The sequence below is a fragment of the Coregonus clupeaformis genome, chromosome 11 (genome assembly GCF_020615455.1).
Source record: "Coregonus clupeaformis isolate EN_2021a chromosome 11, ASM2061545v1, whole genome shotgun sequence".
Taxonomy (NCBI): Eukaryota; Metazoa; Chordata; class Actinopteri; order Salmoniformes; family Salmonidae; genus Coregonus; species Coregonus clupeaformis.
In genome coordinates, this window is record NC_059202.1 from 22,491,870 (window position 1) to 22,510,592 (window position 18,723).

Below are 18,723 nucleotides of genomic sequence, written 5' to 3' on the forward strand. Positions count from 1 at the left end.
AACAGCATAGAGGGTTTTCAAACATAGCTTTAGGGTAAAGTGTAGAGCTGTAGGCTAGGTCCAAAAACAGTTGGCGTTTTTCCTGTGTGTGCAGAGGGGGGTTTACAGGTACAGAAACAATCAAATAAATGCATACAAAGATCACCCACCCCCCCCACCGGATAGGTGTAGTGAAATGTATTGTTGTACAGGGTCAGCCATAGTAGTACAGCCCCCCCCCCCCGGAGCAAATTAGGGTTAAGTGCCTTGCTCAAGGGCACAGACATATTTTGCTTGTCGGCTCGGGTATTCAAACCAGTGACCTTTCAGTTAGTGACCCAACGCTCTAACCGCTAAGCTATCTGTCGCATGCAATAAAACAAAATTATTGTTGACTAAAATAATACAGAAAACTCATCATTCCACAATTTTCAATTCACAATTTAATAAAACGGATTTACATTTGTAATCTACTACATTCATTAAATAGTGGTGCTTTGCTGGGTTCATCTTTTGTATAATAACAAAATTATTGCAATCTGATCTGAAACCAATATAGATATTTTAATCCACTCTCTTCAAACTTCATTGCTGAAGAGAGCATCAAAAAATGTAAATTTTATCCAAGTCAAGACACAGGGGTTTAAAGGCATTGGATTGGTGCTCAAGCATGGTTGGAGGGAGTTTCCACCATATTCTTCACCCCAGTCCATTAATTACACTAGTACATTCCTTTAAAACCATGAAGGGGGAACGTATGAGTGCACAGTTTTAGAGAAGCGTAGAGAATTGGACAGCAAGCCACAGTTCGCAGATGAGGAGAAATACACTTAAGGTCAGTAAAAATCTATGGTGCCCCCGAACGGGCTTTTCCTCTCCTTTAAACATTTTACATTTTAGTCATTTAGCAGACGCTCTTATCCAGAGCGACTTACAGTTAGTGAATGCATACATTATTATTACTTATTTTTTTTCAAACTGGCCCCCCGTGGGAATCAAACCCACAACCCTGGTGTTGCAAACGCCATGCTCTACCAACTGAGCTACATCCCTGCCGGCCATTCCCTCCCCTACCCTGGACGACGCTGGGCCAATTGTGCGCCGCCCCATGGGTCTCCCGGTCGCGGCCGGCTACGACAGAGCCTGGGATTCTGCTTGTGTTGTTGCCAGAAGAGAACAGGGGAGCAGTAATAGCTGTAGTCATACATTTTACATTTTTAGTCATTTAGCAGACGCTCTTATCCAGAGCGACTTACAGTTAGTGAATACATATTTTTTTTATACTGCCCCCCCGTGGGAATCGAACCCACAACCCTGGCGTTGCAAACGCCATGCTCTACCAACTGAGCTACATCCCTGCCGGCCATTCCCTCCCCTACCCTGGACGACGCTGGGCCAATTGTGCGCCGCCCCATGAGTCTCCCGGTCGCGGCCGGCTGCGACAGAGCCTGGATTCGAACCAGGATCTCTAGTGGCACAGTTAGCACTGCGATGCAGTGCCTTAGACCACTGCGCCACTCAGGAGCACACCTCCGCTGAGCTCAAACCGCATTGGCCTGCAGGGAATGAGTGGTGGGCAGAATGAGCGAGGACAGAGAGATGACGGAGGAGCAGAGCGGGATAAGAGATGGTTTATAAACATGCAAAAGTAAAGGAACACTACGCAAGCTGGTTATAACAACTCAGTTTAATTCCTATGAAATAAAGCCTCTTCACAGTTGGTTTCCACATAAGAACATCGATCTGTAATGAAATTCTATTGTAAAAACAGTTCAATTAACATGGCTAGTATGACATTGACAGATTTCATTCACACACAAGGCTTGCACTATGTACAATGTGACTGAGGGTATGAGAAACATGCTCCCTCAGTAGTCCAGGATAGCACCTCTATAAAGATAGTCAACATACCATTTGAAAATGCAGTTTTTTTGTTTACCGGAGTAGAAATTGAATTTATGCCTCTAAAATCTCCAAAAATAAGTATCATAATTTGATAATCAAAGCATTTTCTCTGTCACCTCGTGAGGTTAGTTTATATATTCACAAAATAAACAGAGAGAAAAGAATGAACAGACAACGTTGAATAATAATATTGATTTGACCAAGAATGCTACAAAACAAGCCCAGAGAATTTCTGGAGTTGGAAAACGTGAGCCATGTGTACATGACTGTTTTGGGTTTAGTCGATACAAGGTCACACTCATAACTACTGCAACACATCCTCACAAAATGCAATGTTTCTGCCGACAAGATTACAATAAAGTGTAACTACCATGGTTGCGTTGCCATTTTTTTTTTTTTCTGTACAAATATTTTATATCAATACGTGAATAAGACATTTAAATACTTGTGAAACCCCCCATAATACATCCCCACCTTTTCCCAGAACCTCTCACAAACAAAAATACATTATTGAAACTGTACACAAATATTCTGTCCATATGATTTTCTGTTTCATTGTAAGCGGTTGGTTTGGCTTCTATTAAAAAATATTTCTTGCTGGTTTCATAGATTAACACAACAAGCTGATGCACGTAGACTGCTGACGTCACGTGCCCACGTGGATGGTTTCTCCGTTCTGTAAAAGCGAGGGAAGTGGGTAAATAAATGGATGCAAAGAGGTATGGTGTTGATGCTCGTGAGTCTATTCATGTCTATACATTGTGTCTTGCACAATTGCAGAGATACACAGAAGTGAGAAAAGAAGCCTCCTCTTCCGCTGCAGTTCCAGGAGAAGGCCATAACCACACCACAGCAGTGAGAAAATCCACCCCCCCCCACCAAAAAGACATGCAACTGAGGAGTGCTTTATCTGCATTCTGTTTTCAGCTCCTGTGTAGCAGATGCTACTGTCTATCAGTTAGCCTCCGTTAGCTGAGCCTCCGTTAGCATATATTACGTTAGCATAGATTACGTTATCTTTCCTAACATTAGCTTAGCTCCTGTTAGCCTAGCTATCACTGCGGAGCGGTGTGTCTCATTAAAACAGGGGCCCGGGGCCCTCTTCCTGAGTGGGGAAGTGTGCATTAAGCAGCGTCTCCATGTAGGACACGTAGCTGGAGCTGGGCGTGTAGCCTTCACCCTGGTCCTGGAAGGGCATGGAGCTGGGCGTGTAGCCTTCACCTTGGTCCTGGCAGGGCACGGCTGGGGAGAGGGGCGGCAGAGGGGCGGCTAGGGCAGACGGGGCTGGGAGAGGATCAGCGAGAGTTGGCATTGGGGTGAGGGTGGGCTCGGGGATGGCTATTGCCAGAGCCTGGGTGAGGGTAAGGGCACTGATATCAGTGTTGGGGGGACCAGGAGCATGGCTGGGTGTGGGAGGTGCAATACTGTGAGGTACAGGGCCTGTAGCTGGGGGGTGGCATCCGGGGTCCATGGGGGTGAGAGGTGGGGGGTGAGGGGCGGGGAGGCGAGGCCTCTTGGCTGCCTGTGGTTCGTCTCCTGACAGAAGGGCTTCCTGGGTTGGTATTGCCTAGACAGGAAGAGACAGCTGATGGTCAAAACAGTGGCATGGCGTCCACATGATCACTTCTCCCGTATGTTTAGCTCCTACACCCTTCAAACCCCTACAACCAAACAGTAAGGATGGATATTTCCTATTTTTTAAGTCAGGAGCATCACGTAAAGTAAGCATTTTATAAAAGGGCTCAACACAGCCATGACTGACATTAACACCACAACGTAGTGTGGAATAACATTATGAATCTCCCCAGCCCACTCCTGCCTCCCTCTCCCAAGCCCTCCCCTGCCTCCCTCTCCCCAGCCCACCCCTTCCTCCCTCTCCCTCTCCCCAGCCCACCCCTGCCTCCCTCTCCCCAGCCAACCGCTGCCTCCCTCTCCCCAGCCCACCCCTGCCTCCCTCTCCCCAGCCCACCGCTGCCTCCCTCTCCCCAGCCCTCCTGCCTCCCTCTCCCAGCCCACCGCTGCCTCCCTCTCCCCAGCCCTCCCCTGCCTCCCTCTCCCCAGCCCAGCCTCCCTGCCTCCCTCTCCCCAGCCCAGCCCACCCCTGCCTCCCTCTCCCCAGCCCAGCCCACCCCTGCCTCCCTCTCCCCAGCCCACCCCTGCCTTCCTCTCCCCAGCCCACCCCTGCCAACCTCTCCCCAGCCCACCCCTGCCAACCTCTCCCCAGCCCACCCCTGCCAACCTCTCCCCAGCCCACCCCTGCCAACCTCTCCCCAGCCCACCCCTGCCAACCTCTCCTCAGCCCACCCCTGCCTCCCTCTCCCCTGCCTCCCTCTCCCCTGCCTCCCTCTCCCCAGCCCTAGTAGGTGGGTGTCAGGGGGTCTCGTACCAGGCGGGTGCAGACCCTCTTGGGCAGGTCCTGCTCCAGCGAGTGGATCTCTGTTTGCTTCAGTAACAGCTGGGACTCATCTTGGAACTCCACCTGAAAAGGGGAGTAGAGAGAGATGGAAAGACAGACAAACAAAGAGAGAGACGGAGAGAGAGAGAGATGGAAAGACAGACAAACAAAGAGAGAGACGGAGAGAGAGAAAGATGGAAAGACAAAGAGAGAGAGAGACGGAGAGAGAGAGAGATGGAAAGACAGACAAACAAAGAGAGAGACGGAGAGAGAGAGAGGGATGGAAAGACAAAGGGAGAGAGACGGAGAGAGAGAGAGATGGAAAGACAGAAAGAGAGAGAGATGGAAAGACAGAAAGAGAGAGAGAGACGGAGAGAGAGAGAGAGATGGAAAGACAGACAAACAAAGAGAGAGACGGAGAGAGAGAGAGATGGAAAGACAAAGAGAGAGAGAGACGGAGAGAGAGAGAGATGGAAAGACAGACAAACAAAGAGAGAGACGGAGAGAGAGAGAGGGATGGAAAGACAAAGGGAGAGAGACGGAGAGAGAGAGAGATGGAAAGACAGAAAGAGAGAGAGATGGAAAGACAGAGAGAGACGGAGAGAGAGAGAGATGGAAAGACAGACAAACAAAGAGAGAGACGGAGAGAGAGAGAGATGGAAAGACAAAGAGAGAGAGAGAGAGACGGAGAGAGAGAGATGGAAAGACAGAAAGAGAGACGGAGAAAGAGATGGAAAGAGAGAATGAGAGAGAGACGGAGAGAGAGAGATGGAAAAGACAGAATGAGAGAGACGGAGAGAGCAAGAGATGGAAAGACAGAAAGAGAGAGAGAGATGGAGAGAGAGATGGAAAGAGAGAGAGAGACGGAGAGAGAGAGAGATGGAAAGACAAAGAGAGAGAGAGACGGAGAGAGCGAGAGATGGAAAGACAGAAAGAGAGTGAGAGTTGATTAAGGGTCATTCCTAAAAAAAAAACGACAGAGCCCAGGATTGTCAGGATGACAAAACCCAGTCTTGGTGTGTGTGACTGTTGTGTGACTCTGTTGTGTGTGCGTACGAATGTGTATGTGAGAGACTCAAATGAAAGATAGCAGGTGATTAGCCAGCATCACTAGCATGTAGAGAGAGAGTGAAAGAGAGAGCGAGAGCAAGAGATGGAAAAGAGAGCGAGACGGAGAAAGAGAGAGAGAGACGGAGAGCGAGAGACGGAGAGAGAGAGCGAGAGCGAGAGACGGAGAGAGAGCGAGAGACGGAGAGAGAGCGAAAGACGGAGAGAGAGCGACATAGAGCGATGGAGAAACAAAGCGATGGAGAAACAGAGCGATGGAGAAACAGAGCGAGAGAAAGGAGGACCTTTGGGGCAGCGATGGCTAAGAGACTAGGTGGTGTTGGCCACCCTGACACAGGCACCAGCTGGAGACTTATGTTCCTCTCTGCTCCAAGTCGCTAACAGCCTCTTAATGCTGACTCACACTGACATCTCACAGCCAGTAAGACAGGGAGAAGAAAAAGAAGAATACACTTTTTTGAAAAGTAGTTTTTTCTTTCTGAAAGTGTTGTGTTGGAAATAACGTGGATGAAAAACAGGATTGTTGTCTGCTATGCTGTGTAGACTTCTGAGCAGACAACACAGACAAGCACAGCGAGACTCCAAGACTACCACACACATCCCCCTCCACAGTCCCATCCCGTGATTAGAAACACACACACACACACAGAGGCATAACCATACAATCACATACATAGTACATCCAGTCAGAGCGACACACTGATAAAATGGATGGTTTGTGTGATCCTAAACCAGAGGAGTGCATTGCATGGCCAAAAGTATGTGGACACCCCTTAAAATTAGTGGATTCCGTTATTTCAGCCACACCCGTTGCTGACAGGCACACAGCCATGCAATCTCCATAAACAAACACTGGCAGTAGAATGGCCCGTACTGAAAAGCTCAGTGACTTTCAACATGGCACAGTCATAGGATGCCACCTTTTCAACAAGTCTGTTTGTCAAATTTCTGCCCTGCTAGAGCTGCCCCGGTCATCTGTAAGACATGTTATTGTGAAGAGGAAACGTCTAGGAGCAACAATGGCTCAGCCGCGAAGTGGTAGGCCACACAAGCTCACAGAACGAGACCGCCGAGTGCTGAAGCGCGTAAACATCGCCTGTCCTCGGTTGCAACATTCACTACTGAGTTCCAAACTGCCAGTGGAAGAAACTTCAGCACAATAACTTTGTTGGGAGTTTCATGAATTGGGTTTCCATGGCCGAGCAGTCGCACACAAGCCTAAGATCACCATGCGCAATGCCAAGCGTCGGCTGGAGTGGTGAATCATGATTCACCATCTGGCCGTCCGATGAATTAATCTGGGTTTGGCAGATGCCAGAGATCGCTACCTGCCCCAATGCATAGTGCCAACTGTAAAGTTTGGTGGAGGAAGAATAATGGTCTGGGGCTGTTTTTCATGGTTCGGGCTAGGCCCCTTAATTCCAGTGAAGGGAAATCTTAATGCTACAGCATACAATGACATTCTAGACAATTTTGTGCTTCTAACTTTGTGGCAACAGTTTGGAGAAGGCACTTTCCTGTTTCAGCATCACAATGTCCCCGTGCACAAAGCGAGGTCCATCCAGAAATGGTTTGTCGAGATCAGTGTGGAAGAACTTGACTGGCCTGCACAGAGCCCTGACCTCAACCCCATTGAACACCTTTGGGATGAATTGGAACACCGACTGCGAGCCAGGCCTAATCGCCCAACATCAGTGCCCGACCTCACTAATGCTCTTGTGGCTGAATGGAAGTAAGTCCCCGCAGCAATGTTCCAACATCTAGTGGAAAGCCTTCCCAGAAGAGTGGAGGCTGTTATAGCAGCAACAGGGGAACCAACTCTATATTCATGTTCATGATTTTGGAATGAGTGTGTATGTGATGTGTCTATGTGTGTGTGTGATGTGTCTGTGTCTGTGCCATTTGTCTTGTCATATCACGCATCACCCATGCTGAGAGTGGAAGAGCACACAGTCGTGCTCACAAGGCTCTCTCTCTGTTTGTGTGTATGTGTGTGTGTGTACACACCATGTGTGTTCGGAGGAGTTGTGTTTCTCCGGTACCAACTCCAGGAACCTTGCCTCTAAGCTTTATACCTTGTAAGCACTCTGCGCATCGCACCATAAATTCCCCACACGCACATTCAAAGCACATTCAATGCTAAATCTCTCGACCACGTATGAATGTCCGCTGTATCAAGATATTCCGCCATAATCTACAAGGGCACCATCATTTTTATATGCAGATAAATACTGTGCTAGAAACATTCAGATAAATACTGTGCTGGAAACATTCAGATAAATACTGTGCTGCAAACATTCAGATAAATACTGTGCTGCAAACATTCAGATAAATACTGTGCTGGAAACATTCAGATAAATACTGTGCTGGAAACATTAACAGATAAATACTGTGCTGGAAACATTAACAGATAAATACTGTGCTGGAAACATTCAGATAAATACTGTGCTGGAAACATTCAGATAAATACTGTGCTGGAAACATTCAGATAAATACTGTGCTGGAAACATTAACAGATAAATACTGTGCTGGAAACATTAACAGATAAATACTGTGCTGGAAACATTCAGATAAATGCTGTGCAAGAAACATTCAGATAAATACTGTGCTAGAAACATTCAGATAAATACTGTGCTAGAAACATTCAGATAAATACTGTGCTGGAAACATTCAGATAAATACTGTGCTGGAAACATTCAGATAAATACTGTGCTGGAAACATTCAGATAAATGCTGTGCTAGAAACATTCAGATAAATACTGTGCTGGAAACATTCAGATAAATACTGTGCTGGAAACATTCAGATAAATACTGTGCTGGAAACATTCAGATAAATACTGTGCTGGAAACATTCAGATAAATACTGTGCTGGAAACATTCAGATAAATACTGTGCTAGAAACATTCAGATAAATACTGTGCTAGAAACATTCAGATAAATACTGTGCTAAAAAAATTCAGATAAATACTGTGCTAAAAAAATTCAGATAAATACTGTGCTAAAAAAATTCAGATAAATACTGTGCTGGAAACATTCAGATAAATACTGTGCTGGAAACATTCAGATAAATACTGTGCTAGAAACATTCAGATAAATACTGTGCTAGAAACATTCAGATAAATACTGTGCTAGAAACATTCAGATAAATACTGTGCTAGAAACATTCAGATAAATACTGTGCTGGAAACATTCAGATAAATACTGTGCTGGAAACATTCAGATAAATACTGTGCTAGAAACATTCAGATAAATACTGTGCTGGAAACATTCAGATAAATACTGTGCTGGAAACATTCAGATAAATACCGTGCTGGAAACATTCAGATAAATACTGTGCTGGAAACATTCAGATAAATACCGTGCTGGAAACATTCAGATAAATACTGTGCTGGAAACATTCAGATACATATTGTGCTGGAAAGTCATATAAGTTGTGGTATAAAAAGGATTTAGGTGCAGAACCAACTTGGTGCAGTGCTGGGGGTTCAATGTAGATGGAGTGGGCCATTGTAAAGCCTACTTAAAGTTGTCATAAGGAGAATTTAGGGGAAATCAATTGTTCATAACCTGTCCATGCATCCTAGCAGTATAATGCCCCCAGTGGTCTAATGACGAGATAAGCTACATTGATTTTAGCCCATATACATACCCAGTTATTTTTGATCCACGAGGGGGTACACAGGGTGTGCAGGCTTTTGTCCTAACCTAGCACTAACATCCCCGGATTCAAGCAATCAACTTTACCTTAGTGCTGGGCTGAAACACGGGGCTAGTGGGCTATTTGGTTGACGAGGGAGAGTGAAGGGAGTGTATGGGGGACCACCGCTACACTCACCTGGTAGTGCTTGTGCACGTGCTCCTTGACGTAGGAGGCGTTGAGCACCTGGCCCTCCATGGTGTGGACCAACATCAGCTCGCCTGTCTCTGGGGGGCCGTTACGAAGACAGTCATGACTCTGGAGGGAGAGGGGAGAACGGAGTGATTGATTTGAGGAAGAGGTTAGGATTTGATGCATCTAACGTATCCACTAGATAGGTCCTCTGTAGCGCAATTGGTAGAGCATGGCGCTTGTAACGCCAGGGTAGTGGGTTCAATCCCCGGGACCACCCATACGTAAAAATGTAGGCACACATGACTGTAAGTCGCTTTGGATAAAAGCGTCTGCTAAATGGCATATGATTATTTATTATTATTACATAGCCACTGCTTTGATTTGAAGAGCTGATTTTCTCTCCTGTCATTATGTTGTCACTACGTCAACACATATCATGGTCACCTCACCATGTCAAACCTTAACGATTAGGACACAGACTGAGGGAGCCAGAGAGGTATAGAGAGACACAGAGACAGAGAGGTGTAGAGAGAGAGGCTGAGAGAGAGAGAGAGAGAGAGAGAGAGACTAAGAGAGCGGTGTAGAGACCCTGAGAAACACAGAGGTGTAGAGAGACAGACGGAGAGACGAGAGGTGTAGAGAGAGAGGGTGATAGAGTCCGAGAGGTGTAGGGAGAGAGGCTGATAGAGAGACAGAGGTGTAGGGAGAGGCTGATAGAGTGAGAGGTGTAGGGAGAGAGGCTGATAGAGAGAGAGGTGTAGGGAGAGAGGCTGATAGAGAGACAGAGGTGTAGGGAGAGAGGCTGATAGAGAGAGAGATGTAGGGAGAGAGGCTGATAGAGAGAGAGGTGTAGGGAGAGGCTGATAGAGAGAGAGGTGTAGGGAGAGAGGCTGATAGAGAGAGAGGTGTAGGGAGAGGCTGATAGAGAGAGAGGTGTAGGGAGAGAGGCTGATAGAGAGAGAGGTGTAGGGAGAGGCTGATAGAGAGAGAGGTGTAGGGAGAGAGGCTGATAGAGAGAGAGGTGTAGGGAGAGAGGCTGATAGACAGAGGTGTAGAGAGAGGCCCTCACCACAACGTTCTCGGGGAACATGTTGTCACAGAAGGAGCCGTCATCATAGTTGACCTCGTAGAAGGTTTGTGAGGTCATGCCAATGACGGTGCAGGGGTAGAACCAGCCATCGTTGTTCCGTCCAATTACCTTCTGGCCCAGAGAAAACTCCCCCCTTGGCCCCGCCCTTGCCTAGAGAGGGGGAGGAGTGTGAAAATAGAAACTATTTGAATTGAATCTATTGTCATTCTATTTCTATGGGGTTAGAGCAGTGGATCACAGACAGTGTTATATTTCATGGTCCACACACACAGTGTACAAAACATTAAGAACACCTGCTCTTTCCATGACAGACTGTCTAGGTGAATCCAGGTGAAAGCTATGCTCCCTTATTGATGTCACTTGTTAAATCCACTTCAAATCAGTGTAGATGAAGGGGAGGAGACAGGTTAAAGAAGGATTTTTAAGCCTTGAGACAATTGAGACATGGATTGTGTGTGTGCCATTCAGATGGTGAATGGGCAAGACAAAACATGTAAGTGCCTTTGAACGGGGGGTATGGTAGTAGGTGCCAGGCGCACCGGAACTGCAATGCTGCTGGGGTTTTTTTCACGCTCAACAGTTTCCCGTGTGTATCAAGAATGGTCCACCACCCAAAGGACATCCAGCCAACATGACACAACTGTGGGAAGCATTGGCGTCAACATGGGCCAGCATCCCTGTCAAATGCTTTTGACACATTGTAGAGTCCATGCCCCAAGGAATTGAGGCTGTTCTGAGGGCAAAACTCAATATTAGGAAGCCGTTCTTAATGTTTTGTACATTCAGTGTGTGTGATATATACAGTGCATTCGGAAAGTTTTCAGACTCCTTTACTTTTTCCACATTTTGTTACGTTACAGCCTTATTCTAAAATAGATTACATTATTTTATTTCCTCAATCAATCTACACACAATACCCCATAATAACAAAGTAAAAACAGGTTTGTAGAATTTTTTTCACATTTATTAAAAATGACAAATTGAAATATCACATTTACATAAGTATTCAGACCCTTTACTCAGTACTTTGTTGAAGCACCTTTGGCAGCGATTACAGCCTCAAGTCTTCTTGGGTATGACGCTACAAGCTTGGCACACCTGTATTTGGGGAGTTTCTCCCATTCTTCTCTGCAGATCCTCTCAAGCTCTGTCCATTTGGATGGGGAGCGTCGCTGCACAGCTATTTTCAGGTCTCTCCAGAGATGTTCGATCGGGTTCAAGTCCGGGCTCTGGCTGGGCCACTCAAGGACATTCAGGGACTTGTCCCGAAGCCACTCCTGCGTTGTCTTGGCTGTGTGCTTAGCATCGTTGTCCTGTTGGAAGGTGAACCTTCGCCCCAGTCTGAGGTCCTGAGCGCTCTGGAGCAGGTTTTCATCAAGGGTCTCGCTGTACTTTGCTCTGTTCATCTTTCCCTCGATCCTGTCTAGCAGCCTGTCCCTGCTGCTGAAAAACATCCCCACAGCATGATGCTGCCACCACTAGGGCTGTTGCGGTGACTGTATTACTGCCACACCGGCAGTCACGAGTCATGAAGGCAGTCAAATTCCAAGTGATCGTTTAGTCACGCTAATTAGGCTTCTCCAAGCTCTGATGCTGCTGATGGTCTTTAGTAGCCTACCAAACTTGATAACTGCCTGGTACTCAGCACTCTATTGTCCCTCTAATCACTCTGACATCAATGCAAATGTAATTGAAAACCTAATCAAACACTTCATGAGAGCCCATGAGCTCATGTTGCGTAACATTTATATTGGCTATGCAATTGATGGCCTCTATTAAAAAGAGGAGGATCCCATCAGCTTTCTATAGGCTAGGCCTACTATATTTATTTTTCAACATTTCTAATATTAAGCACATTGCTTATCTTTACAACAGGAGTATAGCCTACCTGGATGGCATGAAAATGAAACACTGAAAAGCGTCCTCCATTCACTATTTAAGTGCATAGATGAAATGACTTTTTTCCCCTGCCCCTGTTTCAAGACAGGAGCATGATAATGGTTTATTCTAAATCAAAACAAATTTCACACATATATTATTTAGTATATGTAAAGACAAGACTAATTCAAGAATAGTCTGATGGGTAACAATATTAGCCTATCACTTGTGAATTATATACACTGCTCAAAAAAATAAAGGGAACACTTAAACAACACAATGTAACTCCAAGTCAATCACACTTCTGTGAAATCAAACTGTCCACTTAGGAAGCAACACTGATTGACAATAAATGTCACATGCTGTTGTGCAAATGGAATAGACAACAGGTGGAATTTATAGGCAATTAGCAAGACACCCCCAATAAAGGACTGGTTTTGCAGGTGGTGACCACAGACCACTTCTCAGTTCTTATGCTTCCTGGCTGATGTTTTGGTCACTTTTGAATGCTGGCGGTGCTTTCACTCTAGTGGTAGCATGAGACGGAGTTTACAACCCACACAAGTGGCTCAGGTAGTGCAGCTCATCCAGGATGGCACATCAATGCGAGCTGTGGCAAGAAGGTTTGCTGTGTCTGTCAGCGTAGTGTCCAGAGCATGGAGGCGCTACCAGGAGACAGGCCAGTACATCAGGAGAGGTGGAGGAGGCCGTAGGAGGGCAACAACCCAGCAGCAGGACTGCTACCTCCGCCTTTGTGCAAGGAGGAGCAGGAGGAGCACTGCCAGAGCCCTGCAAAATGACCTCCAGCAGGCCACAAATGTGCATGTGTCTGCTCAAACGGTCAGAAACAGACTCCATGAGGGTGGTATGAGGGCCCGACGTCCACAGGTGGGGGTTGTGCTTACTGCCCAACACCATGCAGGACGTTTGGCATTTGCCAGAGAACACCAAGATTGGCAAATTTGCCACTGGCGCCCTGTGCTCTTCACAGATGAAAGCAGGTTCACACTGAGCACATGTGACAGACGTGACAGAGTCTGGAGACGCCGTGGAGAACGTTCTGCTGCCTGCAACATCCTCCAGCATGACCGGTTTGGCGGTGGGTCAGTCATGGTGTGGGGTGGCATTTCTTTGGGGGGCCGCACAGCCCTCCATGTGCTCGCCAGAGGTAGCCTGACTGCCATTAGGTACCGAGATGAGATCCTCAGACCCCTTGTGAGACCATATGCTGGTGCGGTTGGCCCTGGGTTCCTCCTAATGCAAGACAATGCTAGACCTCATGTGGCTGGAGTGTGTCAGCAGTTCCTGCAAGAGGAAGGCATTGATGCTATGGACTGGCCCGCCCCGCTCCCCAGACCTGAATCCAATTGAGCACATCTGGGACATCATGTCTCGCTCCATCCACCAACGCCACGTTGCACCACAGACTGTCCAGGAGTTGGCGGATGCTTTAGTCCAGGTCTGGGAGGAGACCCCTCAGGAGACCATCCGCCACCTCACCAGGAGCATGCCCAGGCGTTGTAGGGAGGTCATACAGGCACGTGGAGGCCACACACACTACTGAGCCTCATTTTGACTTGTTTTAAGGACATTACATCAAAGTTGGATCAGCCTGTAGTGTGGTTTTCCACTTTAATTTTGAGGGTGACTCCAAATCCAGACCTCCATGGGTTGATCAATTTGATTTCCATTGATAATTTTTGTGTGATTTTGTTGTCAGCACATTCAACTATGTAAAGAAAAAAGTATTTAATAAGATGATTTCATTCATTCAGATCTAGGGTGTGTTATTTTAGTGTTCCCTTAATTTTTTTGAGCAGTATATTATCACTTGTGAATGATGCCCAGTGTAAGGCAAGAAACAATGCCTTTTTTTTGCTACATTTTCTAATCAGTCACACACCTCATGTAGCCTAGCCCATAGGCCTATATGTTTTGCTAAGGTTTGTAACACAATTAAAGTGGCCAAATAACTTCTTAAAATTAAGCACATTAATCTGCTGTAAAAGGGTGTAGAGCCTAACTGGCATACATAAGCAGCGGGTGAGTTTCAAGTTTGGGGAAGATCATTTTCACAATAAAAATGCACCTTTATGATAAAAGCATTACATGCATAATCGCATTTGCAGTCACTTTTGATAAATTGTGTTTTCCCGCTAATGGAACATTTGTGCTTATAGCCTACTACCATTTGCACATTGCTGCGCTTATAATGTGAAGAAATAGCCTAATAGTTTATCACATTTTAAGCTAAACGTTCTGATCTGTTGCGTCAGCCTCATTGCGTAAAAAACGTTGATGCTAGTGTTTGTATTAATTTGAGATCTATTGCATCCCACAACTGACCCAGACTAGGTTTGGAATATTTATTTATTGCACAGAATAGGTCAAAATCTGTACTATGAGGTATAGTAGATTGACATAGGCTAGTGCTTTTGCTGTTCGTTAGGCCGACTCATCTTGTTGGCTGACGAAATGTAAATGTGGACAGTTCTTCCAATATCTTCAATATGCACCTCGGAAATAGGACAGTTGCGTCCCCGAAGTGTTTGTCTTCACTTGTAGCCTGTGAGAAAGACCAGATCACGTGATGGGGAGCCATGTGAGTGAGAGGTGCTTCTGAGCACGCAGCACTCAGGGAGAAGGGCACAACGGCCACTGGCCGCAAAAGGCATGGATTTTTATAGGGTGCGTTACGGCCACACATAGGGGATGCCACCGGGAAATTCGAGGCATTATCAAGTGCTTGTCAAATTGTGAATGAGAGACTGATGAAGGGTGTACAGCCAGCGCAAAAAACAAAGCTGAGCTCATGCCTTTCAAGCAACTTTTTTCAAATAATCATTAGAGTAGCATCATGCATTCTTACAAAGTATTCAAAATCAAAACATATAGAACAACTAAAGTTACATTAATAACTCTAAATTAAGCAAATAGGAGTACCTCAACCGCTCAACACAGAATAGCCACATGTGCACACTCCCTCAAATCGTTTGGAGAAAATATCCTTTCTATTTTATTCAGCTTTGTTCAATTGTATTCTTCATACTATAAAATAATATAAAATAATACCACAGAATTCTAAGCAAATCTTGTTTGCTAAATGAACTAGTGTAGCCCACAGCCATATAGCATAGCCAGATCAGGACCTAACATAAGGACAACTCAGAGTTTGTTATTCTTTTCTTCTGAAATAGACTACGTTTTCTTCATATCATGTTTTTTTTTAGACCTGTCTAAAATAAATAATGGATTTATTGTGAAGGTTTAGGCTATTTTACATGGATTTATTAGAATTGTTCAAATGTAGATAATGTGTGGAAGCCAAGAGATGCGTGTTTGTGTTAATTAACGGTAAATTACTGTGAGACCGACGAAATGTTGTGACCGCCACAGCCCTAGCCACCACCATGCTTCACCGTAGGGATGGTGCCAGGTTTCCTCCAGACGTGACACTTGGCATTCAGGCCAAAGAGTTTCATCTTGGTTTCATCAGACCAGAGAATCTGTTTCTCATGATCTGAGAGTCCTTTAGGTGCCTTTTGGCAAACTCCAAATGGGCCATCATGTGCCTTTTACTGAGGAGTGGCTTCCGTTTGGTCACTCTACCATAAAGGCTTGATTGGTAGAGTGCTGCAGAGATGGTTGTCCTTCTGGAAGGTTCTTCCATGTCCACAGAGGATCTCTGGGAGCTCTGTCAGTGACCATCGGGTTCTTGGTCACCTTCCTGACCTAGGCCCTTCTCCCTCGATTGCTCAGTTTGGCCGGGCGGCCAGCTCTAGGAAGAGTCTTGGTGGTCCCAAACTTCTTCCATTTAAGAATGATGGAGGCCAATGTGTTCTTGGGGACCTTCAATGCTGCAGACATTTTTCGGTACCCTTCCCCAGATCTGTGCCTCGACACAATCCTGTCTCGGAGCTCTACGGACAATTCCTTCGACCTAATGGCTTGGTTTTTGCTCTGACATGCACTGTCAATTGTGGGACCTTATATAGACAGGTTTGTGCCTTTCCAAATTATGTCCAATCAATTGAATTTACCACAGGTGGACTCCAATCAACTTGTAGAAACATCTCAAGGATGATCAATGGAAACAGGATGCACCTGAGCTTAATTTCGAGTCTCATAGCAAAGGGTCTGAATACTTATGCAAATAAGGTATTAAAGTTTTTTTATTGTTAATACATTTGCAAACATTTCTAAAAACCTGTTTTCGCTTTTGTCATTATGGGGTATTGTGTATAGATTGATGAGGAAGACAATACATTTAATCCATTTTAGAATAAGGCTGTAATGTCCTTTAGGCTGTAACGTAACAAAATGTGGAATAAGGGAAGGGGTCTGAATACTTTCCGAATGCACAGTACATAGTACAGACCCCTGGCCATTGCATAGATAGAAGGCTTCATCAGAAAACCGTACAGCTTAACAGTGCAGCTAATACTTATCTTGATATCATACATCCATATTATACAGATGATTGTTTTGCTGCTGTTATGGCCATATTCAGTAGGCAAACATTGAACGTTGCATGTAGAAATGTTGTGAATAGAGCCATAATTATTCCTCATTCTACATGCCAGAGGGGCATGCATGTCCTGCATAACCTATTCATATCTGAACATTCTACAATGTTGTGCCCCAACTGTACCTTGTGATTGGTCTTCTTGTGCTTGTGGCAGGTGACAGACACCACGTAGGGCCAATCGGCTGGCTTCATGACCACGCCGGCAATGTGGGCGCAGGTGACGTGGAAGGAGGTGGAGCAGCTGTCGTGGGAACACTGGATACACGCACCGCACATCTGTTTGGTGTTCTTGTGGCAGTACACACACCTCTGCAACACCAGAGAAGAGGTGTGGTAGAATCAAAACATTGGATTTTGTCTGTGTCTAAAGTCAATGTAACTTTTTTTTATACACTATTATCAGAGCAAAAAACATTTCAGGAGTATGTTTTTAAAATCGGCAGGAAGCTTGGCTGAAAGCTTGCTTAACTTCGATTGAGTTCTTTGATGCAGTATCAACACAGTTTATTCGTTGCAGTGTTTCCCCTATACGCATTTAGCAGCAGCGCTGCTCCCTCTGCATCAACCCCTCATTGTCTCCTTCCTTCCTTCCTTCCTTCCTTCCTTCCTTCCTTCCCTTTACTATTTAAATCCCTTCCTGCAGCTCTCCGCCTCACAGCTCTCCATAGGGCCCCGGATCTGAGATATTTCAGCGGTCCCAGTGTCGCCCGATTGAATATCCTACTGGCCAGAATCAGGAGACGGACTACACAGACGGAACGAACCAAAGGGGTAACGAGGGGGGAGATTTATGGACGTCAACAAACATTTATTTATTTGTTTGTTTGCTAAGTCCCCCCGTTTTATCCTTCAAACTTTGCCGGCCTGGGTAAAGCCATTACATTACATTTCCTCCGAGTTTTGTTTCAATATTACATGGTCCCTTGTAAAATAAAGAATATACAAAATTAACAAATTCGGCAGCCAGAATTCTCAACAACGTTAGGGTGGGGGTGAACATTCTTGAAAGTTATTCTGTAGCTAAGGAGCCTAAATTGGAGTAGAAGTGCTCACCAGTCTCTGCACTAATGAATGAATCGACGCAAAGAGTCCCATTCTACTCTGGATATATTGTGACTATTTTACTTCAGAGGAAAAACAAAGGTACCGTGGAGTTCTTTGAGGGTTTGTGCTGCGTTCCAAAGGACTAGCAATTAGTTTGAACCCTTCCATCTATCCCAGAACTTTCAAAAGGAGGACAGACTCAGAATCACTTTTTCTGAATACAAGCAAATATCAATGGGTTCGGGAACTAAATCTAACATAGTGATAGGCCCAGCCATCCAATCATTAAAAGGGTGTGACGGGTTTTTACAGCCTTTGGAAACGCGCCTTTGACAGCGCGTGGATGTAAATTATTCAAAAGACAATCCTCACTTCCTTTGATAGATTATGACATTATTTGTAGATTTGTGACAATGCCACTGCAAAGGCTGTGCAATTGACTGTGAAGTCGCTTTGGATTAAGCGAAGGATGGAGGGAGGGGGATTAAGCGAGGGACGAGAGCAGTTTGTTCAAAGGCGCGGCAGCGTTGGGAAATTGCCTCCTGCCAGTGGGATCAATGCAGATCATTTAGCGCAGTGAGAAATTACACCTGATTATTCAGACATTCCATTTTTGTGCATCTATTATTCACCAACGCCACAGTCCTTCTGCTCCTCAGCTCACAAACACACAATCCATCCATCCAGGAGCAGGAGAGGGACAGAACAGATAGAAAACGGAGTGACCGAGAGCCAGAGAGAATGAGACCGGTGAGAGTGAAGGGAGTTGGAGAGAAGAGAGAGAGGAGCGAGAGAGAGACCACCAAGAAGGAGAGAGCGAGACCACCAAGGACAGAGCGAGACCACCAAGGACAGAGCGAGACCACCAAGAAAGAGAGAGAGAGAGAGAGAAGAGACCACCAAGAAGGAGAGAGACCACCAAGGACAGAGCGAGACCACCAAGAAAGAGAGAGAGAGAGAGAAGATACCACCAAGAAGGAGAGAGACCACCAAGGACAGAGCGA

The 18,723-nt window shown here is 45.8% G+C and overlaps 1 protein-coding gene across 2 annotated transcripts in view; it reads right to left on the bottom strand.

The window, feature by feature from the left end:
* Nucleotides 1-1,648: 1,648 nt before the first annotated feature.
* LOC121576531 (lysine-specific demethylase 4B-like) overlaps nucleotides 1,649-18,723 on the bottom strand; it is an 84,291-nt gene continuing 67,216 nt past the window's right edge. For both annotated transcript variants that reach the window (XM_045223479.1, XM_041889749.2), the window contains exons 18-22: nucleotides 16,799-16,984; nucleotides 10,249-10,419; nucleotides 9,183-9,302; nucleotides 4,271-4,363; nucleotides 1,649-3,451 (exon numbers count right to left, since the gene is read on the bottom strand). In XM_045223479.1, the coding sequence (XP_045079414.1) occupies nucleotides 2,963-3,451; nucleotides 4,271-4,363; nucleotides 9,183-9,302; nucleotides 10,249-10,419; nucleotides 16,799-16,984 (1,059 nt within the window). In that variant the 3' untranslated portion in view covers nucleotides 1,649-2,962. The remainder of the gene's footprint in view (nucleotides 3,452-4,270; nucleotides 4,364-9,182; nucleotides 9,303-10,248; nucleotides 10,420-16,798; nucleotides 16,985-18,723) is intronic.